This window comes from Phyllobates terribilis, unplaced genomic scaffold, assembly GCF_046119375.1.
Source record: "Phyllobates terribilis strain yellow unplaced genomic scaffold, ASM4611937v1 Scaffold_3__8_contigs__length_932513732, whole genome shotgun sequence".
In the NCBI taxonomy this organism is placed as follows: domain Eukaryota; kingdom Metazoa; phylum Chordata; class Amphibia; order Anura; family Dendrobatidae; genus Phyllobates; species Phyllobates terribilis.
This window is the reverse complement of record NW_027362763.1, coordinates 930,398,540-930,425,683: the sequence shown is the minus strand read 5'-3', so window position 1 is coordinate 930,425,683 and position 27,144 is coordinate 930,398,540. Positions and strand designations below refer to the sequence as shown.

The 27,144-nt window shown below is 45.3% G+C and overlaps 1 protein-coding gene across 5 annotated transcripts in view; it reads left to right on the top strand.

Moving 5' to 3' along the window:
• IPCEF1 (interaction protein for cytohesin exchange factors 1) overlaps positions 1-27,144 on the top strand; it is a 686,360-nt gene that overhangs the window by 532,167 nt on the left and 127,049 nt on the right. For all 5 annotated transcript variants that reach the window (XM_073672835.1, XM_073672839.1, XM_073672837.1 and 2 more), the window contains one exon: positions 6,190-6,502. In XM_073672835.1, the coding sequence (XP_073528936.1) occupies positions 6,190-6,502 (313 nt within the window). The remainder of the gene's footprint in view (positions 1-6,189; positions 6,503-27,144) is intronic.

Here is a 27,144-nt window from a genome sequence, read left to right as displayed (position 1 = left end):
CACTCTATCTGCCTTGATGGCCACTCACAATCAAGGCTGTAATTATAGGTGGTGCTGACCTAGGAACCAAGTCTGAATATGTTTAGGTCTGATTCACCCTTGACTACAGACCCCAGACCAGAGTAACCGTCAATCATAACCTGAAACTACATGTGCAGACACTCAACTCACCCTGTTCCTGCACTCCTTTTAATTCCATGGCACCGATCGCATCAAGATTAGTGATGAGCGAACGTGCTCGCCACTGCTCGGTACTCACCTGAGCATCTCACTGCTCGAGATGCTCGACGCTCCCTGCATGTTTTGGCGCTCTTTCCGGGGTTGCTCGTCGGGAGCTCGGGTCCCCTCCCTGCATGTTTGATGCTCTTTACAGAGCCAATGAATATGCAGGGATTGCCTGCCACACACTGTAATGCCGTAGCCATGTTGGTTGTGACATTACAGTGATTGGCTGGCCGCACATCGTCATCAGGTTTATATAAGACCTGGCACCGCCATGCTTATCAATCTACCCCAGAAACAGGCAGTGTAGGGAGAGATGCTGCTGAGCTGGGGAGAGATTTGGTTGTTTATTAGTTAGTGTAGGTATACCGCAACATCAATATATATCCATCTGAACTAACAGTCCTTCTGAGGACTAATCCATTTGCATATTTTCAGTGGTGAAGGTGATAGCAGGAGTTAGGCAGGCAGGCAGTTTATGTGGCAGACTGCAGTGCATATAGCAAGAGGGTCCATTGAACACCCTGTTAGTCTAGGTATTCCACAACATATATATCTATAATATAACTGGAGATGTATCCCTCTGTCTGAAGCCTTTATAGACTGCGCAAGCGCGACACGCCTGCGCAGTCTGGCTCAAGACAGAAGAACGCATGGAGCCATTACAGGTAAGAGGAGTGTGTATGGCGCTGGAGATCGCGGTATGCGTAGGCACTGAACGCATACCATGATCTCCGGTGCCATACTTACATACTTACCTGACAGGGATACTGGGGCAGTAGTGAGGTGTCGGAATCAGCACATGCGCATAGCGCTATCCGGCATCATTTTACTAAAGACACATTTGCAGTGTGTCTTCAGCAAAATGACATCGGACTGCACGGTATGGCCACGTGCGTACTTCGGTGCCGCACTCCTCCCCCGGCCTCCAGCAAAACGGGACACAGCGCTGGAGCATAGGGAAGAAAGGTGAGTATAAGTGTTTATTTTTTTTGTATGTGATGGGGATGAGCGGTTCCATACATACCAGGATTGGGGGGTGAGGGGCCCATGCATACCAGGATTGGGGGGTGAGGTGTGCCATACATACAAGGATAGGGATGAGGGGGTACCATGCATACCAGGATTGGGGGGTGAGGGGACCATGCATACCAGGATTGGGGGGTGAGGGGACCATGTATACCAGGATTGGGAGGTGAGGGGACCATGCATACCAGGATTGGGGATGAGGGGTGCCATGCATACCAGGATTGGGGGTGAGGGGTGCCATGCATACCAGGATTGGGGGTGAGGGGTGCAATGCGTACCAGGATTGGGTATGAGGGTTGCCATGCGTACCAGAATTGGGGAAGAGGGGTGCCATGCGTACCAGGATGGAGGATGAGGGGTGCCATCAGACGCTTTCGCTCTGTGCCAGTCATTGCACTGGCTGCCCATGAATTAAAGGATCCAATTTAAATTGCTTGTTGTCACCCACAAAGCTCTCCACAGCGTGGCACCCCCCTATATCTCTTCCCTCATTTCTGTTTATTAGCCTACCCGTTCTCTACGCTCCGCAAGCAACTTTCGACTAACATCTGCACTAATCCGTACCTCCCACTCCCGGCTTCAAGACTTCCCCAGAGCTGCACCCATTCTTTGGAATGCTCTACCCCAGTAAATTAGGATGAACCACATCTTACACAGTTTTAAGCACTCCTTAAAAACACACCTGTTTAGGGCGGCCTATCACATTCCCCAATCGAACTCCTTTTATATTCTTATAGCCCATCCCTTATTTCTCCAAACATAATTCTCCACCGAACCCAAAAGCACTACAGATACTGGCTGGTGATGAGCTCATGAAGCCTATATCTATCCCTCATCCCCTCAAGTTTGCGGGACCATCATTGTAAATAAGCCATTGTACTTTGTGTCACCCCCACCTCATTGTAGATTGTAAGCTCTTATGAGCAGGGTCGTCATAATTTTTGCTTTAATTATTGTACTATCTTTAGCTATGTTACTTATGACTGTTGTATATGAACCTCTGAATTGTAAAGCGCTGCGGAATATGTTGACACTATATAAATAAAGATTATTATTATTATTACCAGGATTGGGGGCGAGGGGTGCCATGCGTACCAGGATTGGGGATAAGGGGTGCCATGCGTACCAGGATTGGGGGTGAAGGGTGCCATGCGTACCAGGATTGGGGGTGAGGGGTGCCATGCATACCAGAATTGGGGGTGAGGGGTGCCATGTGTACCAGGATTGGGGGTGAGGGGTGCCATGCGAACCACGATTGGGGGTGAGGGGTGCCATGCGTACCAGGATTGGGGGTGAGGGGTGCCATGACTACCAGGATTGGGGGTGAGGGGTGCCATGTGTACCAGAATTAGGGATGAAGGGTGCCATGCATACCAGAATTAGGGATAAAGGGTGCCATGCATACCAGGATTGGGGGTGAGGGGTGCCATGCATATCAGAATTAGGGATGAGGGGTGCCATGCATACCAGAATTAGGGATGGGGGCAGCACACAACAGGATGGGGGCAGCACATAGCATGAGGGGGCAGCACATACCAGCATGGGAGACCATATATACCAATAATTAATAATGCTCGCCACCCGGGCGTAGAACGGGTTCAATAGCATATATATATATATATATATATATATATATATATATATATATATATATATATACATACATACATACATACACAGTGCATTATGAAAGTATTTGCCCCCTTGAACTTTTCTGGCTTCAAGCATAAAGATATAAAATTCTAATTTTTTGGGGAAGAATCAACAACAAGTGGGACACAATTGTGAAATGGAACGCAATTTATTGGATATTTTAAACTTTAACAAATTCAAAACTGAAAAGTGGGGCGTGCAATATTATTCAGCCCCGTTGAGTTAATACTTTGTAGCACCACCTTTTGCTGCGATTACAGCTGCAAGTCGCTTGGGGTATGTCTCTATCAGTTTTGCACATCGAGAGGCTGAAATTCTTGCCCATTCTTCCTTGCTAAACAGCTCGAACTCATTGAGGTTGGATGGAGGGCATTTGTGAACAGCAGTTTTCAGCTCTTTCCACAGATTCTCGATTGGATTCAGGTCTGGACTTTGACTTGGCCATTCTAACACTTGGATATGTGGCGCCCCTGAGGGTTCAGTCGCCACAGGGGTACTGCACCTCAGACCGAGGTGTGGTATCTCCTCTCCGAGGTAAGGGTGGAGCACCTCTCAGGACTCCGCCATCCATTCAACACTACACCACTCCTGTCCTGAAGGGGGCTTTAAGGCACCATAGTGCTGCCCCAGCCGGGATAGAGGAGATGGGGGGGAACCAAAAGATAGGGGGAACCATGTAGTGGGTGAGGGTTGAGGATGCACTTTAGGTTACACTTGCTAATTTATATTTAACTAATGGCCATCTTAGGTTCATGGTCCTTTGTGGTCTTCATCACTGAATGTGGCTTTCCGGTGGAACCTGCAGCTGATTGAAGATACACGGTCCTCGTTCTCTGGCCTTGAGGCGAGGAGCGGGCTAGAGTTAACGGCTGTCTCTACCCGGTCAAGGTCCCTACCTAAGAAGGCCTGGAGGGGAGCAGAGGAGACAAGCTCCATAGGCTTAGAGGATCCCACCGGGTAACGGACGGAGCGGAGTCGCCACCCGTACCCTTGTTCTGTGTATAGCCAGAGGGAGACCCAGCCTTGTAACACACACCACATACGGACAGGAGAGGACCTAGTGGGAAATTCTAGGAACACTCTGGTGCGGGGGTCCTGATTGATGCACCCGAACTACCCGGAGTGTGCTGAACCCCTTCCTGGTGGCCGCAGCACGCCGTGAGGAGCAAGGAGAAGCCTTGCAGCTGACACCTAACAACGTGAGTAAAGCTTGGAAGACTGCATCTATTGCCTCCGGTTCCTCATTTCAGCGCGACACCACACCGCACCACCCACTACGATTCCCCTGACCCGTCTTCTCTGCCCTGAGGCCCTGCTCCGCCTGTGGGGAGTAGTAAAATCTTCTGCTGCCACGACATCCGGCCTCAGAGGACTGCCACAGCGCTGGTGGCGAATCAGCAGGCACCACAGGTGGCGTAGTCATTACATCCACTCGATTACCACCATCCCTCCTGGCCCTTATTTTTACTGTGACGACCCTGGGTACGGGCCGGGCCTAGGCCATGACTGCATCCACCGTACACCAGGAGGCCTGGTTCTGAGTACCCCCATCTCTCAGGGTAGGGCCAGCAAGCGGGAGCGAGGCGTCACAGATACGTTTACAGAAATGTGGCAAAAGGTAGAAAAGTTCAAAGGGACCAAATACTTTCACAATGCACTGTATATATGTGTGTATATATATATATATATATATATATATATATATATATATATATTTATATACACTGCTCAAAAAAATAAAGGGAACACTTAAACAACAGAATATAACTCCAAGTAAATCAAACTTCTGTGATGATGTTTTGGTCACTTTTGAATGTTGATTGTGCTTTCACACTCGTGGTAGCATGAGACGGACTCTAAAACCCACAGAAGTTGCTCAGGTAGTGCAGCTCTTCCAGGATGGCACATCAATGCGAGCTGTGGCAAGAAGGTTTGCTGTATCTGTCAGCGTAGTGTCCAGAGGCTGGAGGCGTTACCAGGAGACAGGCCAGTACACCAGGAGACGTGGAGGGGGCCGTAGGAGGGCAACAACCCAGCAGCAGGACTGCTATCTCCGCCTTTGTGCAAGGAGGAACAGGAGGAGCACTGCCGGAGGTCATTTTGCAGGGCTCTAGCAGGCCACAAATGTGCATGTGCCTGCACAAACGGTTAGAAACTGACTCACTCCATGAGGGTGGTATGAGGGCCCGACGTCTACAGATGGGGGTTGTTCTCACAGCCCAACACCGTGCAGAACCCTTGGCATTTGCCACAGAAAACCAGGATTGGCAAAGTCGCCACTGGCGCCCTGTGCTCTTCACAGATGAAAGCAAGTTCACACTGAGCACATGTGACAGACGTGACAGTGTCTGGAGACGTCGTGGAGAGAGATCTGCTGCCTGCAACATTCTTCAGCATGACCGGTTTGGCAGTGGGTCAGTAATGGTGTGGGGTGGCATTTCTTTGGAGGGCCGCACAGCCCTCCATTTGCTCGCCAGAGGTAGCTTGACTGCCATTAGGTACCGAGATGAGATCCTCAGACCCCTTGTGAGACCATATGCTGGTGCGGTTGGCCCTGGGTTCCTCCTAATGCACGACAATGCCAGACATCATGTGGCTGGAGTGTGTTCGCAGTTCCTGCAAGATGAAGGCATTGAAGCTATGGACTGGCCCGCCTTTTTCCTAGACCTGAATCCGATTGAGCACATCTGGGACATTATGTCTCGTTCCATCCACCAACGTCAAGTTGCACCACAGCCTGTCCAGGAGTTGGCAGATGCTTTAGTCCAGGTTTGGGAGGAGATCCCACAGGAGACCATCCGCAACCTCATCCGGAGCATGCCCAGGCGTTGTAGGGAGGTCATATAGGCACGTGGTGGCCACACACAATACTGAGATTCATTTTGACTTGTTTTAAGGACATTACATCAAAGTGGGATCATCCTGTAGTGTGTTTTTCCACTTTATTTTTGGGGGTGACACCAAATCTAGGCCTCCATTGGTTAATAAATTTGATTTCCATTGATGATTTTTGTGTGATTTTGTTGTCACCACATTCAACTTTCTACAGAACAAAGTATTCAATGAGAATATTTCATTCATTCAGATCCAGGATGTGTTATTTGAGTGTTCCCTTCATTTTTTTGAGCAGTGTATATGAACACAGTATATCATGTTACATTTGCAATAGTTTCCTTACATATGTATTTTATATGAGGTCTATATAGTTTCTAAATAAAGAAAGATTCAGATTCCACTAATCTCATTGCCTTATTTAATTACTTTCATTTTTCTTTTTGCCTGCAGTCAAAACACAATTCAGCATCAATTTCTTCTGAACTTGCATTACCACTATATGGGAGTTCCCTAGCCCACAATTCTGGATCATCATTGTGTATTATGGAATATAAAGAAAAAGTCTCACATCATCATATGTCAAGCAGTTCATCAGCTCCGGAACTTGAGAAATTGTTTGTAGAACAGAATTTACATCAAAAGAAAGAAGGTGAAATGTTAGGTGCTAACTTTAAGATACATCCTGTTTCCAAAGACAAGGAACCAGAATCAAACAGAACTTTACCATCCATAATTACAGAAGGACTACACATGAAAGCTAAAGGTAAGCACCACAGCAAGAAAACAGAATTCATAAAATCCCCAAAAAACAAACAAGCAACAAACCGTTGGAGAAATCAAATAATAAAATGTAAAAAAAACACAATTCACTTTATAAGCGATCATACACCTTAGATTACTGTCAATCGAATTTTTGAGATCAGAATGGACTGCTGTCAGACACTTCAGGTGGCAGTCTCGTATTAAAAGAAAACAAGTTTGCATGTTGAAATTCAATATGCCTGATCTTTCTTTCCCCTGACGTCTGAAATTTGCCACTTTTCTAGCGACTCAGCTTAGACTCTGTCTACATCTTGTTTTGAGCCTACATAGATAGTAAGCATTGGGACGATATCCCAATGCATACCATCAATGCAGGGTAATGATGCATCCACATGCAACTGATAATGTTGACTATAGACTTCTGTTGTAAACAGGGCCGTATTTGGTGTTCATGCTGCCCTAGGCACTCTTAGGCGGCGTTCACACACTGCGTATTTTCGCGCGCTTTTTTGCGCGCGCTTTTTCAAAATACGCAATGTGCCTTGTGTCTGCCAGCAAAGTGAATAGGAAATTCACTTTGCCGTTCAGACACTGTGTGATTTTACGCAGCGCGAAAGCGCAGCTGCGTAAAGAATTGACATGTCAATTCTTTACGCAGCTGCGTCCTGCGCTTTCTCCTATTGTGCCCATTATAAGTGATGGAATTACGCAGCGGTGTTCACACACTGCGTAATTCCAGCGCTTTTCTATGGAGGCGCAGGAGAAACTATGGATACTCACCTATCCGATGGATGGGAGAGCCGTCCGGTCCGGTCCCGCCGCTTCCAGCATCTGCCGGTGAAGCGATCAGGTAACTGTAGCTTATCGGCTTCCGGTCAGATGATTTACAAGCCGGTCACCTGACAGTCAGCTGATCGCTTCACGGCAGATGCTGGAAGCCGCGGGACCGGACGCCTCTTCCATCCATCGGATAGGTGAGTATCCATAGTTTTTTTCTTTTAAAGCAGTGTATGTACTGCAGCCAGAAGCTGTCTGTACATACACTGCTAGGGGGACACTCACACACACGACACATAGACACAGACAGTACACACAGGACACACAGACACATACATTACATTACATTACACATACAGACACATACATTACATTACACACACAGACACATACATTACATTACATTACACATACAGACACATACATTACATTACATTACACATACAGACACATACATTACATTAAACACAGGTGTCAATGCTCCTCACACTTCATTTTCTCCTGCACCTCCGTAAAAAAACGCAGGAAAAAACGCAGTGTGTGAATGGAGGTGCTTTTTTTACCTGCGTAAAAGAAACGCAGGTAAAAAAAGCAGGAAATACACGCGCGTAAAAAAAACGCAGGGAAATACGCAATGTGTGAATGCAGCCTTAAGTTGTGACGCCCGCCCCCTACTGATAACTCAGACTAAAAGTGTCCATACTCTTTAGATAATAGTTAAAAATTCCCCATTCACATCAGATTAATGTCAGCCAAACTTGCTGGTATCACTGGGGTCAGCTGACAGTCAAAGGGCGCCTGCAAAGGAGCATATAAGAAATCAACTGAGTTTCCTCCAGAAAACTTGGATGATTTGTTTTCGAATTCTCATCAGGTTTTAATCCATGTGTCATCCATGTGCCTGTTTTTTATGTCTGTGTGTGATCCGTTTTCATACAACTACTTTAAAACATGTACATGATCACATACAGTTTCCTAGGTTTATATTAGAAATGTATCTGTAACAATTGGATGCCATTTGGATGCTCCGTGGGGGATCAGATTTTTTTCTCATAACCATAGACTTGAATGCAGAAAATAGGAAGAAATCTCCAGCGATCAGGAAATAAAATGTCCAAAAACTTAATTTAGGAAATCCAATAAAACAATAAATATGGAAATCGGGAGCCACCAAGTGTCCAATATTAAGATTAAGTCATGATCATGACTAAGACTGGTGCAGTCAAAACATGTCGATCTTAATACTGGACACTTGGTGGTTGCTGATTTCCATATTTATTATTTTATTGGATTTCCTAAATAAAGTTTTTGGACATTTTATTTCCTGATAGCTGGAGATTTCTTCCTATTTTCTGCAATGTTTTCCACCCAGACCAGGGCTGCTCCGGGCGATGGCTCCTCAGAAACAAGGTGCATATACCAATTGGTGAGCTGACTTTTCCTTCCCCTCTTTCCCTATGTTACGTTTACATAGACTTGAATGTGTGAGTCTCATCCAAGACTCGGTAGGAATTAGTGCATGCTGCAATTTTTTTCTCATGGACAGTCAGACCGAGAAAAAAATTGTTCATCTGAACAGCCCTATTGAATAACATTGATCAGTGCAATCAAAAATCAGACAGCACACGGACGATTTAAATGCTTGTCTGTATGAACAGTAAGGCTACATTTACACATCTGTGTGAGTGTTAAAATCCAAGAGAAACAGACTAGTGATGAGCGAGCATGCTCGCTGCTGCTCGGTGCTCGCCCAAGCATCTCACTGGTCGAGATGCTCTGCGCTCGCTGAGTATTTCCGGGGTTGCTCGGCGGGAGCTCGGGTCCCCTCCCTGCATGTTTGGCGCTCTTTACAGAGCCAATGAACATGCAGGGATTGCCTGCCACTCACTGTAATGCCGCAGCCAAGGTTGGCTGTGGCATTACAGTGATTGGCTGGCCGCACAGGTGTATATCAGACCTGGCACCGCCATGCTCGTCACAGTCACTCCGGAATCAGACAGTGTAGGGAGAGATGCTGCTGAGATAGGGAGAGATTTTCTTGTTTCTAGTTAGTATAGATGTACCAAACTATATTAGAGACACATATCCATCTCAACAAACAGTCCTTCTGAGGACTAATCCATCTGCAGAGATATCAGGCAGGCAGTGTATATAGAAAAAACAAAGACAAGCAAAATACCCAAATAACTGGAGGCAGTGTATATAGCAGACTGCAGAGCATATAGCACAAGAGGCTCCATTCCAGTTTTGTCGTTTGCTGCTGCTGTTAGATATTTCTAGAAAAAGGTCTCAGGGGCCAGGAATACATTTTTTTGGCATCTTTTTCCTCATTATTTGCTTAAAAAGCAATCCAGAGAACACTGTTTATCTGCGCTTTTTGCTTGTTGGCACTCCAGAATACAGCCAGGTCCTTTCCGTATTACAGCGCTAAAAATCCAGCTATTTAAAACTGGTTTGTCCATCACACAGATCACATATAATTGCGCTGAAAATATTGCCATTTCCGGCCTCCATTGAAAATTTTTTTCAGTGTGTCAGTGAAGCTATTGACACCAGTTTGCTGTTCAAAATAGTTACTTACAGGCCAAGTATTTAAAACTATGTTTTCTCCGTCACACGGATCACATATACGGTTTCAGAAAATACTGCCATTCTGGCCTCCATTAAAAATGTTTTTCATTGTGTCAGTGAAGCTGTTGACATCAGTTTGCTGTTCAAAATAGTTACCTACAGGCCAGGTATTTAAAACTGTGTTTTCTCCGCCACACAGATCACATATACATTTTCAGAAAATACTGCAATTTCTGGCCTCCATTAAAAATGTTTTTCAGTGTGTCAGTGAAGCTCTTGACACCAGTTTACTGTTCAAAATAGTTACCTACAGGCCAGGTATTTAAAACTGTGGTTTGTTCGTCACACGGATCACATATAAGCTTGCTCCAAATTCAGTCATTTGTAGTGAGCGTGGATAATATTGTCCTCCATTTAAAATGGGCGAGGCACGTGGCAAGGAACGGGGAACTGGACATGATGGTGATGGTGCATGCAGAGGCCAAGGCTGTGGGCTAGCTGAAATTGTGCCACAACAAACACCCATAACTTCTCGCTCGACCTTCCTGTCCCAATTAATAGGGGACCGCAGAACACCATTATTGAACACAGAGCAGTGTGAAAAGGTTATTGGTTGGATAGCAGATAATGCTTCTGTAGCGCCCCGAGGGTTCGGCCGCTACAGGGGTATTGCACCTCAGACCAGAGGTGTGATATTCCACTCCCAGGTAAGGATGGAGTATGGACCAGGGCTCAGTTAGCTGCATACAGCACACACACCCCATTTCCGAGGGACAGCTCAACGGTGCTCCCACTAGACAGAAGTGCAGGCACGACCGACTATGTCCCTGCCTGGAGTGGGGAGGGGGGTGGAACACCCAGTGCTGTAGGGGCAGATAGGGATTGGTTCCTGAGCGTAGCTAGGAGCTCATTGGTTGCTGGTCACCTGGGCTCATGGTCAGAAGGAGGTATTAAAGGTGGGCACCATCTTAGATCTAGGTTCAGTCTGTGAGGAGAGCTGACAGGGAGCAGCAGCTCAGGCTGAGTGCTGCTCCAGAGGCAGGCCTAGAGAAGAGGCCAGAGCCTGAGAGGAGAGGGAGAAGTGGGCCTGGAGAAGAGGCCAAGGGAAGGAGGAGAAGACAGAACAGGAAAGAAGGAGAAGAGAGAGAGAAACAGGAGGGCTCAGGAACAAGAAGGTGGAAGGGACCCTAAGAACCCACGAGAATCCAGGGTGAAGGGTCAGGCAGATTAAGGGTACCAGATCCCAAGTTGGTGGAGGAGAAACTACCCTCAGCCAAAGACCGGTCGTCGTGATCATATATTGGTGCGACACCTCATCAAACCTGCTAGGAAGGCACCATATAGGACAGCGGAGGACGGGGCCCACGTTTAACCGCACAAGTCCGCGGCAGCTGGACAAAAGTGGGTCACTGGTGAGGCAGGCCAGAGAAAGGATTAAAGGGGGTCCTGTGCCATGCTCCTGAACTGCCTGGGAGTTGACCGAGCCCCACACCTGTTGGACGCAGCACGGCTTGGGCGGTCACTACCTGTACAGAAGTGACCTGGACTACCTGAACTGTGAGTAAAAGACACTGGACTGCAGTACGTTGTCTGTGTGCTCTTTCGCTCCTCCAGCACTACCGGTACTGGGACTCTCACCACCATCACTCCCACCATCCACTACACTGCCCTGGGGCCGCACTCTTCCCATGGGGAGTCACACCATCCCAGCTGCACTCGTCATCAGCCCCGGCGGACTGCCTTGCAGCGGCGGTTCCTAATGACCGCAAATCCACGGGTGGCGTAGTCGGACATTATCTAAAGCACGTAGCAGACTACCATTGGTCTGACCACCCTGAGCCGCGGGACCGGGCCGCCACTACTACCTCCATCATTTCCCTATCGCCCGGATCCGCGTGCCCCACGGCCCAGGGGGCGAGTCACTTCCAGTCACTAAGCCACCTCCACCTTGTATTCCACACAGTCAAGTCTCAGTAGCTGTGAGTCTGGACTGCATATTCCTCATCCTGAACCTCCTTCCTCCCACCATGCTGAGTGCCCAGAGACAACTGATCCCACGCTTGGATACTCCAAAGAGCTGTTCACTTTCCCATTTATAGATTCGGGCCTCTCGCTCCACTTGAGCGAGAGGCCCACTTGAAGCAGGGCAAGAGGAGATCGCATGTAGCGATGCCCAATTATTTGAGCAGCCACGGTCACACGAAGGCGACGGTGGGAAAGTGTCACAAGAGGTGGACGATGGTGGGACACAATTGCCAGATAGTCCGGAGGAGAACCCGAGTGCGGAAGTGGAAGATGAGGTGGTGGATGATATAGTAACTGAGCCAACCTGGCAGGAGGACATGCAGAGCGAGGAGAGCAGCACACAGGGGTAGGGAGGCAGAGCACCCCAACAGGCAGGAAGAAGCAATGTGGTGGCTGCAGACAGAAGGCAGGTAACCGTTCCCCGTAACACCAACACGAAGGAAGTTGCCAGTACAACTGTTAGGTCTTCCCAAGTCTGGTTGTTTTTTAAAGACTCTGCCGATAAACCCAAAAAGGCCATTTGCACCACCTGCCAGGCCTGCATCAGCAGAGGTGGAAAAACTAGCAGCCTGACCACCACCAGCATGATCAGGCACATGGCTGCAAAGCACCCGACTTTGTGGGCCAAACCCCAGGGTCCAGGAACAGTGTCTGCGGGTGACACCACTGCTTCTTCCGCTGTTGTGCATGCAAGCCAATCACCTGTCCATGGTGAATGCGAAGATGCCTCGTGCCCTGCACCTGTCGTTGCACAGTCTCAAGTAGCAGCATCAGGAAGCACATCCACGTCCTTTTCCCAGTGCAGCGTTGTCCATACCCCAGTCATTGGAACGCAAGCACAAATACGCAGCCAACGCTCCACAGGCCACACTACTAAATTCCCACATTTCGCGACTGCTTGCGCTTGAAATGTTGCCTTTTAGGCTCGTGGAGACGGAAGCATTCCGTAACCTGATGGCGGCGGCCTTTCCTCGGTACGCAGTCCCCAGCCGCCACTATTTCTCCCAGTGCGCCGTCCTCGCATTACACAAGCACGTGTCCCAAAACATTAGCCGTGCCCTCAACAACACAGTTACCTGGAAAGTCCACCTAACGACGGACACGTGAACAAGTGCTTGTGGGCAAAGATGGTACATCTAGCTGACGGCACACTGGGTTAACATAGTGGAAACCAGGACCCAGTCGGACCTTGGGACGGAACACGTCCACTCAGTGCCAAGGATCGCAGGCCCTAGGTCAATCAGGGTTGCCCCCACAGTCTACAGCTCCTGCACCTCATCCTCCTCAGCCTCCTCCTCCTCTTCAGCCTCCATCTCCGAAATGACCACATCAGTCACAAGCTGGAAGCACTGCAGCACTGCTTCGGCCAAGCGGCAACAGGCTGTGTTGAAGCTAATATGCTTAGGTGACAAACTGCACAATGCTGAAAAGTTGTGGACAGCTCTGAAAGAGCAGGCAGATCTGTGGCTCACACCGCTGAACCTACAGCCAGGCATGGTCGTGTGTGACAATGGTCGGAACCTGGTGGGGGCTCTGAGGTGAGGCGAGCCCACACACATACCATGCCTGGCCCATGTGCTTAACCTCGTGGTTCAGCGATTTCTCAAATCCTACCCGGAGCTGCCGGATCTGCTTGTTAAAGTACGCCACCTGTTTGCCCATTTTCAAAAGTCACCTACATCTTCCACCGCCCTTGCCATGTTTTAGCAGTGTTTTGCAGCTTCCGGCTCACAGACTCGTGTGTGATGTCCCCATGCGTTGGAAATCTACAATGCAGATGTTGGGAAGGATTTGTGAGCAGAAGAGGGAAGTTGTTGAGTACCAGCATCAACAAGGCCGTCGGTATTCAGTTCAGACTCCACACATAAAACCTCAGGAGTGGACATGGATGTCAGACATATGTACCATCCTCCAAAACTTTGAGGACTCCACCAAGATGGTGAGCGGCGATGACGCCATAATTAGCATTACCATCCCGCTTCTCTGTCTTCTGAAACGCTCTCTGCTCACAATCAAAGAGCAAGCATTGCAGGTGGAGCATGATGAGATGGATCAAGGAACCATATAGGGTGATTACACACAGCCCAGCCTCATCTCATCCCAACATGGATTGGGTGACAATGAGGAAGAGGAGAAGGAGGAGGAAGAATAGGAGCTAGTTTCATGCGCTATAGACGGTACTACCTGCACAACTGTCATACCATCTGTTCAGCGTGGATGGCCTGAGGACAGAGAGGAGGAGGAGGAGAGCATGGTCACTCGTTCTCTTGGTGAGGACACGGAAGTCTTGCCTGTTAGCAGTCCGGCACGCATGACTCAGTTTGCTACGCTGCCTTTCCCATGACCTTCGTGTTCTCAAAATTTTGGGTGACAGTCATTACTGGTTGGTGACACTTCTAGACCCATGCTACAAGGAGAACTTTATATCTCTTATTCCTGGATGGACAGGTCTACAAAAATGGGGCAGTACCAGAAGGCCCTTGTTGTGGAACTATTAAAAAAATTCCCATTTGAAAACACTGGCGGCAGAGGTCATAGTTCATTGGACAACGAAGGACTACAGGTGAGAGAGACAGGACTCCAATCCAGCAGAGGCAGGGGTACACTGTCAAAGTTCTGGGAGAATTTTCTCTGCTCCTCCCATCGCACAAGCCCTGAGGGGCGGGGTACTCTCACACGGAGTGCAAAGTTTGGGAAGATGCTGAGGGAGTGCCTTGCTGACCGTACCAACATCCTCCATGATTCCTCTGTGCCTTATAATTATTGGGTATCCAAGGTGGATACGTGGAATGAACTGGCTCTCTACGCCTTGGAGGTCCTGGGCTGCCCTGCCGCTAGTGTTAAATCAGAGTGGGTTTTTATTGCCGCTGGTGGAATTATAACTGATAAGCGCATCAGCCTGTCAACTGAAAATGCTGACAGGCTGACTCTTTTAAAAATGAACAAGGGCTGGATTGGGCCAGACTTTTCAACACCACCGAACGATAGCAGTAGCAGCGTAATATAAACTCAAATCCAGTGTCTTTTTTTGGGAGGTGTATTAATATGCACCTTTTCACACTCACACATGGGTATATGCTTCCTGATTTTGGCTATTTGCTCTTATCCTCCTCCTTCTCCTCATCCTCATTCTCCATATCACCAGGGTGACCGTGGTCCGTGATGCAACACCCACATAATTTTTTAAAGGGTGTTTATGATGCCCGTAAAAAAAAAAATTTATGCAGTATGTTCATGTATACCCCCCAGGGGTAAATATTTGTCAGCCCATACACTTAATGCATGGGCATTACAAGTATAGGAGACCCGCTCCTTTATAATGGAAACATTTTTTTATGAGGCCCTCTAAGTCTCTTCCAAGGGGTATTGGAGTGTCTCCCAATTTTTGGCAGCCCTTGCATTCACTGCACAGGCCAACACTATGGGACACCCTCTCCTTTCTAATGGGAATTTGTCATTACAGTTTCTCTGCTCTGTGTCTTTAAATTCTTAGTGGGGTTTTTCCTAAATTTGGTCAGCCGTTGGACTCACTGCATACTCTATAACTGTATAGCACACCCTCTCCTTTGTAATGGAAACAGAGACAAACCGCCTAGCGCTGCAGAGTTGTTGAAAGCTGTAACACAGCAGCCTGATCTGTGGCTCTCACCGCTGAACATACAGCCAGGCATGGTCATGTGTGACAATGGGCGGAACCTGGTGACGGAGAAATGACAGCCGAAGTAGATACGGTTTCCCTTTATGCCAGTCCTTTTACCGAGCTAAAGAATATGGCTGTGGTGAAATACAACTCCCACTGAGAAGCTGTTTCAGGTTGAAAAACATTGGGCCCACCAGAGGATTTGATTCTGAGGGCTCACCTTTCTCCCCCACTCAAGAGCCCCATAGCAGCTGCAAAGTTAGCGCTATCATGAACTCTCCTGATGTAGAAGCCAGGGCACACCAGAGGATTCTCTGGTGGGACCGTCTAACACTGCCGCGAAGCAGTCCTGGCTAAGAAAAGTGTGTGGGAAGGTTCCCAGACACTCTGTGGCTGCATTTTTACAGAGGTGGAAACCCACGCAAACACGGGGAGAACATACAAAATCCTTGCAGATGTTGTCCTTGCTGGAATTTGAACCCAGGATCCGCATTGGAGATCAGGCCATTGCCCAACTCTGTAGTCATGAAATTAAAGGCGCAAAGAAAGATGTTTGTGTGTCGAAGCACCACCAACAAGTGCGAGCTGATGTTGGACGGGCTGCCATTGCTTCTGCAACAAGCTGCATTAGAGGACTTCCTGGGAGAAATGACACCCAGATAGTAAATAGGCGGTCCTTCCCAGTAAGTGCACTGGGAAGAGCACGGGTAATGTTGTGGGACCCGTGCTTGTGTAAGGCTGAGACGATACTGGAAGAAATAGTGGCCGCTGGGGACCGAGTATGGACACCCGGCCGCTGCCGGTATGAGGTTGTGAAAAGCTTCCGCCTCCACAAGCCTAAAAGGCCACATTTCAAGTGAAAGAAGCTTTAGAGGACTTTCTGGGAGAAATGACAGCTGGAGTATATATGGTTTCCCAAGTTCTTTCACCAAGCTAAAGAATATGGCTGTAGTGAAATACAACTCTCAGCAAAAAAAGCTGTGGACTGGCTCCGTACCGTCCCTGGCCACATTCACTTGACCACGTGTTTGTGGGTAGGCGGTCCTTCCCAGTAAGTCCACTGGGGAGTGCACGGGTAATGTTGTAGGACCCGTGCTTGTGGAAGGTGGAGATGACACCGGGACAAATAGTGGCGGTTAGGGATCGAGTATGGATACCCGGTCGCCGCCGCCGCCGCCATAACATTGTGGACAGCTTCCTCCTCCATGAGCCTAAAAGGCCACATTTCAAGTGCATGGAAAACAAAAGCAGTTGGAGCGCCAATGGTGAAGAGCCTGAGGTTTGGAGGGGGAAAGGGGGAGAATGTTGTGACCACTCACCTGGTCCTGTTGTGCCAAGGAGCCCCGCACAACATGGGAAAGCACTTCAAAGTGGGAGTCTGTATGATGACCGCAGCTAAGCAGGGGCTGCTGTAAGGAGTTTCTTCCTGCTTCAGCTGTCACATGACCGGGACCGTGTGACCGAAGTGGGCATTCCACAATGACATCTACCTGAGGAAGATAGCTTCTGCTATCGAAACGCGTTGTGGTGTTAGAGAGCGTATTAAACAACAAAAGGTTTGTGTGTTATAACCTAAATCCCCTGTCTAGTTGTCCTAGTGCTTCCCTAACACTGCACGATTCTTTCTATCTTGACATTTCAACTGCAAGCAACTGTGAAAAATTTGGCAGTATGGTATTGCAGCCTGTGGGTGGGTGGCTGGCTGCATACAGTGGTGGCCAAAAGTATTGGCACCCCTGCAATTCTGTCAGATAATACTCAGTTTCTTCCTGAAAATGATTGCAATCACAAATTCTTTGGTATTATTATCTTCATTTAATTTGTCTTCAATGAAAAAACACAAAAAGAATTGTCCTAAAGCCAAATTGGATATAATTCCACACCAAACCTAAAAAAAGGGGTGGACAAAAGTATTGGCACTGTTTGAAAAATCATGTGATGATTCTCTAATTCGTGTAATTAACAGCACCTGTAACTTACCTGTGACACCTAACAGGTGTTGGCAATAACTAAATCACACTTGCAGCCAGTTAACATGGATTAAAGTTGACTCAACCTCTGTCCTGTGTCCTTGTGTGTACCACATTGAGCATGGAGAAAAGAAAGAAGACCAAAGAACTGTCTGAGGACTTGAGAAACCAAACTGTGAGGAAGCATGAGCAATCTCAAGGCTACAAGTCCATCTCCAAAGACCTGAATGTTCCTGTGTCTTCCGTGCCCAGTGTCATCAAGAAGTTTAAAGCCCATGGCACTGTGGCTAACCTCCCTAGATGTGGACGGAAAAGAAAAATTGACGAGAGATTTCAACGCAAGATTGTGTGGATGGTGGATAAAGAACCTCGACTAACATCTAAACAAGTTCAAGCTGCCCTGCAGTCCGAGGGTACAACAGTGTCAACCCGTTCTATCCATCGGCGTCTGAATGAAAAGGGACTGTATGGTAGGATACCCAGGAAGACCCCACTTCTTACCCCGAGACATAAAAAAGCCAGGCTGGAGTTTGCCAAAACTTACCTGAGAAAGCCTAAAACGTTTTGGAAGAATGTTCTCTGGTCAGATGAGACAAAAGTGGAGCTTTTTGGGAAAAATCATCAACATAGAGTGTACAGGAAAAAAAAAGAAGCATTCAAAGAAAAGAACACGGTCCCTACAGTCAAACATGGCGGAGGTTCCCTGATGTTTTGGGGTTGCTTTGCTGCCTCTGGCACTGGACTGCTTGACCGTGTGCATGGCATTATGAAGTCTGAAGACTACCAACAAATTTTGCAGCATAATGTAGGGCCCAGTGTGAGAAAGCTGGGTCTCCCTCAGAGGTCATGGGTCTTCCAGCACGACAATGACCCAAAACACACTTCCAAAAGCACTATAAAATGGTTTGAGAGAAAGCACTGGAGACTTCTAAGGTGGCCAGCAATGAGTCCAGACCTGAACACCTGTGGAGAGATCTCAAAATGGCAGTTTGGAGAAGGCACCCTTCAAATATCAGGGACCTGGAGCAGTTTGCCAAAGAAGAAATGTCTACAATTCCAGCAGAGCATTGTAAGAAACTCATTGATGGTTACCGGAAGCGGTTGTTCGCAGTTATTTTGGCTAAAGGTTGTGCAACCAAGTATTAGGCTGAGGGTGCCAATACTTTTGTCTGGCCCATTTTTGGAGTTTTGTGTGAAATGATCAATGATTTGATTTTTGCTTCATTCTCTTTTGTGTTTTTCCTTGCAAGCAAATTAAAGGAAGATAATAATACCAAAGAATTTGTGATTGCAATCATTTTCAGGAAGAAACTGAGTATTATCTGACAGAATTGCAGGGGTGCCAATACTTTTGGCCACCACTGTACTTGCGCTTGCATTCCAAGGAATGGGGTATGGACAACTGAACGCTGCACTGGGACAAGGACATGGCCGGTGATTGTTGCAAGTCTGCAATGACAGGTGCATGGCGGGAGGCATCTTCGCATGCGCCAAGGATCACTTATGATGGGCACACTTTTAGGCAGTGACCTGGGAGTCAGAGATGCTTCCAGGGGTCTTCCCCATGCTGTTCCCATGTATTTTCAGCACTGTATGCATGTGTCTGATGATGTGTCACACACCACATGGCCAGATAAGGTTGTAAAATGTTAAAATGACATTTCCCAGTGAATGTATTCGTCTTGGTTGAAAACAATGCAAAAGTGCAAAAACGCATCAAAAACTCTACGTGTGAACATAGCCCAAGGTGTGGAGGAGTATTTGGTTTTGGTTATTTGTTTTGCCTTATATACAAGTCATTACCCTGGAAAGGATGTTCCTTAACATATTTCCCAGGAAAATCCATTTTGGATTTGTTTTTGTATGTTTTATTGTGAGTCCGTAAAAATGGCGTAATACCTTTGACAACGTTGTTGACAGCAATGACCTGGGAGTCAGAAATGCTTCCAGGGGTCTTCCCCATGCTGTTCCCATGTAATTTTACCACTGTTCCCATTGATTTGGGTAATTTTTAGGCCCTCTGCAGACCGCCGGGGGGAGCCACCTGAAAAATGCTCGAGTTTCCCATAGACTTACATTGGGTTCGTTGCTCGGTTCGAGCACCCGAGCATTCCAATTTGCTTGACCCGAGCATCGAGCACTCCAGCATTTTAGTGCTCACCCATCACTAAAACAGACCAATTTTTTCTCATGTGTCATCCTAGTTGTACATAATTGCTTGCACCCATCAACATACTTCCTGCACCCCCATGTAACCTCGACATACAGCGTTCACCCCCATATGTACCCCCCACATACAGCCTGCACCTCATATGTACTCCCACATATCTCCAGCTCCTCCTATATGTACACCCACATATAGCCTGCACCCCTATATGTACCCCCACACACAGCCTACAACCCCATGTACCCCAGTTCCCTAATTACTTGTCACCAGTGCCTCTTCCTGGCCGGGACAACATTTCACTTGTAATCTGTACCATGGCTCTGCCCATGAGTCACATGGGCATGACGTCATCACAGGTCCTTCAACCCACCTCCAAATGTAAATGGCGGCTTTCGTACGCTATCCAGCAGTAGTAAGAATGGGAAATTTAAAAACAAAAATAAAAATGTAATCTTCCTTCATGGTGATGATGTCCCCCCCACAACATGCTGCCCTAGGCACCCACCCTCGGGTGCCTAGTGGCAAATACTGCCCTGGTTGTAAATGAAAAAAGTAAACTGTATATTTTTCCACTTTGTCCCACTGCATAATAAAGTAGTGAAAAAAAGTAAGATTACCAATAAAATGGTTTCTATGATTCCTTGATGATAGCACACAAGAATTGCTCATTGGATCAAATAGGTAAAAGAAAACATAAGAGAGGTAAAGGGCAAGTGCGCACAACATGTTTTACATGCCTTTTTTATATTGTGTATACAATAGTGACCGCCTTACAAGCGGAAGCCGCTTGAGGAATGATCAGGTTACTTCTTTTAACCACTTCTTGGCTTTTAAAGTCTGAGAGATTTAAAGAAATTCAAAAATACTGACATTGCTGCTTTTGCGAGTTTTTTGGAAAACTGATCTAATCAAAAATCCTCCTTTTAATACCATTTTTCAAATTAAAATGTCCAGGCCAAAAAAGCACCCTAAAACCACCACAAAAATTAACATTATGCACAGCAATGTAAAAACATGCTCGGTCTTTTGATATTCCTTTAAACAGTGTCAGGGTTCAGAAACCGTTGAAAGCTGTAACATCTTCATTCTTCGAGCTGCTTCATTTGGAGCCGTCTGATCTTTTAGGTAATAAGTAGAGATGAGCGAATGTTTCAATGTTTGGTTCGGATTCCGAATGTTGAATTTGCAAAATCCGCCAATTAATTCATCGAATATTTGTCGAACATTACCGAATGCCATTGGATTCAATGGGGAGGTAAAAGCTAATGCATACACAACACCTTCAAATGGGCCCAAAAACTGCCAAAACACATCAAATTATGGGCAGATACCAGGAAAGTGCCATCAATTGACCAAGAGTACAAGTACTATAATTATTATTATTATTATTACAGCGACATTTTATTCCGTGGCGCTTTACGTGTGAAAAGAGTTCACCAGCTGGTACAAGAGGAGAGAGGACCATGCCCGCGAGGGCGCACAAACAATCTACAAGGGATGGCTGAGGATACAATAGGTCAGGGTACAGCTGGTCATGCAGTGGTATGCTGGAGCGAGGGTTACCGCAGATTGTACGTTTGTCAGAAGAAGTGGGTTTTCAGCTTCCTTTTCAAGATTTCCACGGTTGGCGAGAGTCTGATATGTTGGGGTACAGAGTTACATAGTGGGGGAGATGCATGGGACAAATCTGCAGAGAGCCTAAATGAAGGGAACCTTCCAGGATCTCACAACTGAGCAGATTAACCCCTGCACCGATTAATAAGAAGGCGAAAGGCTTCTAATGAGTGCAGAAGTGGAAAGAATCAGACGCTGCGGTCTTCTGGCTCCTCTCTGTCACGGTAAACCTGTGACACCTTGCAAGCTTCAACACAATGTTCACAAGATAGATGTTATGATCTGCAACATGTACTAAGGAAAGATAAGGGAAACCTGTCCCTACAGTAAAACTAAACTGAATCCCTACAATGTAGCGGGCTGCTTTTTCCTAGCGAACAGACCCGCCTTAGTCCTCGGCTAGTCTGAACGAAGACCTATAGCATAAGGGGAGGGGTCCCTAAAAGAACTAAGGACTGGGACAAAAATGGGACACCTCCTAAACCGAGAAGTTGTTGCAGAACACAAAAAGACTAACAGACAAAAAGTACTAGAGGTCCCAGAAGGACCAAACGTACTGACAGAGAAAGGCACAGAAGCACCTGGCTAGAGAAACAGTCAAACACTGAAGTACAGCACAGGCAAAAGGACAGAGCTGGAATATAAAGGCAGATGGTCACGTGACCGCAAAACACAAGATGGAAAAAACAAACAGGAGGGTTCTAACAGTAGACAGCAGTGGTGGTCGGTCTCCTAGACAACGAGCTAACTCTGTTTTGTTTTCAATGTTTTATTTATTAAAGAATTACAAATAACAGATAACAATTTTTCAAGCTGAATCAAATAGTGTGAAGAAAAAGATACAATAAATTTTTAAAAACTTGGATTTGAGGTACAAGGAAATTGTCATGAAGAATGCAGTAAAACACAACAATAAAGATGATGCAATTTGAACATAGTCAATGTATAACATAAAAGCGAGACAATTTGTCTTCACATATAAGTAATGACAATTTAAGAAAATGAGAATAAGAATGCATAAAAAAATTAAAGGTTCAAATAATCAACTGGGGTATGAGGAAAGGGAAACTTGGATAAAAAGGGGAGACAGGCAAGGTAGGGGGAAAAGAAGGGGATGGGGAAGTGAAAAGGGGGGGGTGGGAAGAAGGTCCAGTCACTGTATGAAGAGGTTAAAGCTAAAAATAGCGTACTTTAAAATGTTGAGACAGTTTATGTGATAGAGGATAGGAAGGAAGCAGAGTTTCTGAATTTCTGCCATGGAGTCCAAACCCGATGAAACGAGGTGAGATTTTGAATTGACAAGGCTGCCAGTTGTTCAGTTTGGAATAATTGGTCAATTTTGAGAAGCAATTGCTTCTTGTTTGGTAAATCAGGTGTGCGCCAAAGAGGTGGTATGAGAAACTTACCCGCCGATAGAACAAAAGAAACTAATTTAGATGGGAATTTTTGTCCGATTTAATAGGAGGTTTAAGAATATGTGTTCAGGGGGTTAAGGTCAGGCGTATGTGTAGCAGTTCAAATAGGGCTAGGGATATCATTTTCCAGAATCTTTGAATAACCGGGCAATTCCACCATATGTGTAAGTAATATCCTTTATCTCTTTCACACCTCCAACAAAGGTCTGTAGAAAACCATTTATGAGTCTGGATGGGTGTTGTGTACCATTGAGAGATTATTTTATAGGAGTTCTCTTGAACCCTGACACATTGTGAGGGACCATGTGAAAAATTATATATTTGTTTAATTTGGGATTCAGTAAAAGAGGTACCCAGCTCTTTTTCCCATTTTAACAAGAATGCTCTCTTCTGAGATATATCCTTCAAGAGTAGGATGTTATAGAGAGAAGAGAGGATTTTCTTTGGCGGACTTGACTGTGCGCATAGAGATCCATAAGCAGTCAGTGGTCTAGAGGAATCTCCCTTTATCAAGGCTTGATGAATTGCCTTTTTTAAAGATTCATAATGGAGAAAATTAAAGTTGGACATTGTGGGTAAGGCTTTCATTTCTTGGGAGGTGATGAAGGAGTCATCCTTCAGTAGTTGGTCTATTAAGGGGGAGGTTTCAACATGTCTTCCTGTATTAAGTGATTTGGGTTTTCCTAAGCTTGGGGTTAGGAAGTCCGATGCTCGAGATAATGGAGATAAGAGGGGAGCTAAAGAATCTGTGACTGTTAACCAACGTTTGACTGTTGTGCGGTTAGTTGGCTGTGAAATGTAATTTTATGTGTTAAAGTAAGGTTAGACATAATTATTGAGCGCAGTGGTATAGGTGACATATGTTCTTCTATGGAGAGCCATAGCTTCTCCCTTGATTTCCTAATCCAATCAGTAGTTCTGGAGAGTATGGCGGCTTGGTAGTATTTATGGATGTTGGGTACTCCCATACCGCCCAATATCTTAGGGAGCGATAAAGTTAGGGAGTTCAATCTTGGTCGGTGCTTGTTCCAAGTGAAATTAAAAAAGAGTGAGTTAATTTTGGATAAATATGTTTTGGACAGAGAAATGGGAAGCATTTGAAATAGGTAAATGAATTTGGGTAAAAGAACGCTTTTAATTAGTTTTTTTCTGCCAAACCTAGAGAGATAGGGAGCCCTCCATTTCTTGATGTGGTCTGGGACTGTAACAAGAAGAGGTTTATAGTTAAGTTTAAATACGTTTTTATAGGATGTACTTATCTTGATGCCCAAATAAGTGATGTGACTTTCTGGCCATCTGAATGGGAATTGGGTTTTAAAGCGATTTTATGTTGTGCAATGGTATGTTTTTTCCCAGTGCTTCAGATTTGGAAAGATTTATTTTAAAGTTGGACAAGGAACCATATTTGTCCAAAATCTGCATAAGGGCCGGGATCCCTTTTTGAGGTTGTGTCATTGAGATGAGAAGGTCATCAGCGAAGGCCATGGTTTTATGGTGGATACCATCAATATTGACCCCTACTATGTCCTCACATTGATTAATGGATTTAATCAAAGGTTCCATCACCATAATAAATAAAAGTGGTGAAAGGGGGCAGCCTTGCCTTGTTCCGTCATGAATGGTAAAAGGTTTAGAGAGGGAATTGTTGATTTTAATTTTATCTGAGGGATGAGAGTACATTTGGAGTATTGCCATTGTCACAACAGGGGGAAAATTAAAGCCATTAAGTGTCTCTTGTAAGAAGGTCCAGTCTACCCTGTCAAAGGCTTTCTCCGCGTCGGTGCCTAAGAGCACCAATGGAAGCTTATGGTGGATAGAGTCCTGCAGCAGGTGGAGAACGCGCCAGGCTTTATCCTTACCCTCCCTTCCCTTTATGAATCCAGTTTGATCTGGTGATATCAATTTTGGCACAAAATCTGCTATACGTTTTACCAGCATGCTAGCATAAGTTTTGAGAGCCACGCTGAGTAAAGAAATCGGTCTGTAGTTACTGCAACATTCCGGATCTTTATCTTCTTTATGTATGAGTGAGATGTGGGATTCAAGCATTTGGGGAGGAAAGGATTCACCCTGGAGTACTCCATTGCACATATTGAGAAGGTGGGGTTCAAGTATCTTGGAGAAGGTCTTATAATATGCAATAGGGAGACCATCAGGGCCCGGTGCTTTCCCTTTGGGGCTATTTGACAGGATAGACCTAACCTCCTTTATATCAAATGGCCTAGAAAGTGCTACTTGCTGGTCTTTAGTAACTTTTGGTAATTTGAGTTTTGTTAAGAAGGATTGTATGTCTATATATTTTCTAGTTTTTTCTTGAACAGATTTGTCAGGAAAAAGGTTATATAAATTTGAATAGTATTTTAAGAATTCTGATGTAATAATGTTGTGATCTGTTGTATGGTGGCCGTTGGAGGTTTTCAGGATGTGTATGTAGGTTCGGGCTTGCCTTATTTTAATTAAGGACATCGTCAATTTGGAAGCTTTATCACCATGCACAAACATGCGATTTTTCCAGTTAAGGTATTGTTTAGCAGATTGCTTATTTAATATGTCCTTTAGTTGTTGGCGTTTAGCTGTGAGTGCTTCCAAAGTTTGATGTAGCAGAGTTCTTTTGTGCTGTGTCTCTAGCTCTGCTATTTCCTTGTAAAGGGTTTGTGTATGTTTTTTGCGTTGTTTGTTTATGTAGGACGCCATGGAAATCAGTTCTCCTCTGATCACTGATTTATGAGCTTCCCATAGGGTTGAGAATTTGATTTCTGGTGTTGCGTTGATTTAGAAAAAATTGGTTAAGGTGGTTTGGATGCGCTTTTTATTAATGTCAGACAGCAAGATTGATAAATTCAGTCTCCATGTGTAGTGGATAGAATGAGATTTAAAGAGCGAGAAGCAAACCAAGACTACTGAATGATCAGAATGAACCGAAGGAAGTATTTCTGATTTGACAGTTGGTGAAAGGAGAGACTTGGGTAGGAAAACATAGTCTATCCTATGATAGGAATTATGCGCGTGAGAAAAAAAAGTATAGTCTAGCTCAGTGGTATGACAAAATCTCCATATGTCGATGAGTGAGAGTGTATGTAGCGATTTTTTTATGTTGGCTAGGTCTCTGAGGGAGATATGGCTTTTTTTTGAAGAGGAATAAAGAGAAGGCTCCAGAGGAGTGTTAAGGTCTCCTCCAATAATTGGAGTGCCTTCAATGAAGGCTCGAAATTTGTTTAATTTGGATAATATCTATCTGATTCTGATCTGCTTCTTGTTGGGGACATATAGATTACCAATCGTAACCAAGGATCCTGCTAAGAGGCCTTTCACAATAATAAAACATCCCTCAGAGTCAATTAGAGATTCGCTTAGTAGAAAAGGCGTATCTCTAGCAAAAGCTATCGAAACTCCTCTAGAACCTTTCTGGTGTGATGTAGCATGATGCCATTGGTTGAAATGAGCTTTTTCAAAGGAGGGGAGTTTCCCTGTTTGCAAATGGGGTTCTTGGAGAAGTATGTCAAAATTTTCTTTTCTGAACCTAGCTAATGTTTGGGATCTTGGAATAGGTGAATTGAAACCATGTGTGTTGAAATTTGCTAATTTGAATATTTCTTGTTTAGCTTCCATGGTTAAAGGGGTTGTGGTGGAAAACAATTATACTTATTGCCAGTTGAATTGGACCAAGGAGTGGGTTGAGTCATTGGGAGAAAGAGGAGGGGAAAAAGACAGTCATTAGAACAATGGGATAAGTAATAAAACAAAAAACAGTTGTAGTTACAGCAGTGTTAACCAGTAGAGCTAGAGGGGGAAAAAAGGAGGTTTTGAGCATAAAGGGGAACATGATGGTGCCACAGAGGTGTGTTCTGTAGATCTCATGAATAATCTGAGTCTCCTATGGGACTAACCGCACCACAACTCTTCAACGTGAAGGTAACTATGGTGGTAACAAAAAGAGTCCCACAGGTGAGGGAGGTCTAATTAGTATGTTGAAATACAGAGTTTAGAAATCGAACTAGGCAAATTACAGATAATTCAATACTTATAATTCAATATTTATATCACAAGGGACAATCTCAGAAACCCTTTCTGTTTGAATGGGTAAAATAAATAGAACAAATAGACAATAAATCTTTAGGTTAATACAAACAATTTTTCGAAAAGGTCTAAAGGTATTATAAATTAGTATTATGAAAAGTATTATATTATATATTATATTATATATATTATTATATATATTATTATATATTATTATTATTATTATATATTATTATTATATATATTATTATTATATATATTATATATATATTATTATATTATATATTATATTATATATATTATATTATATTATTATATTATATATTATATATTATAAAAAGTATTATAAAAAGTACTAAAGGTATTTTAAATGAGAGGTAAAGACCCGGTCGTGAAAACCTTGGATCAGCCATATTCACCATCTTTAGGAGCAGACAGATGTTTAGC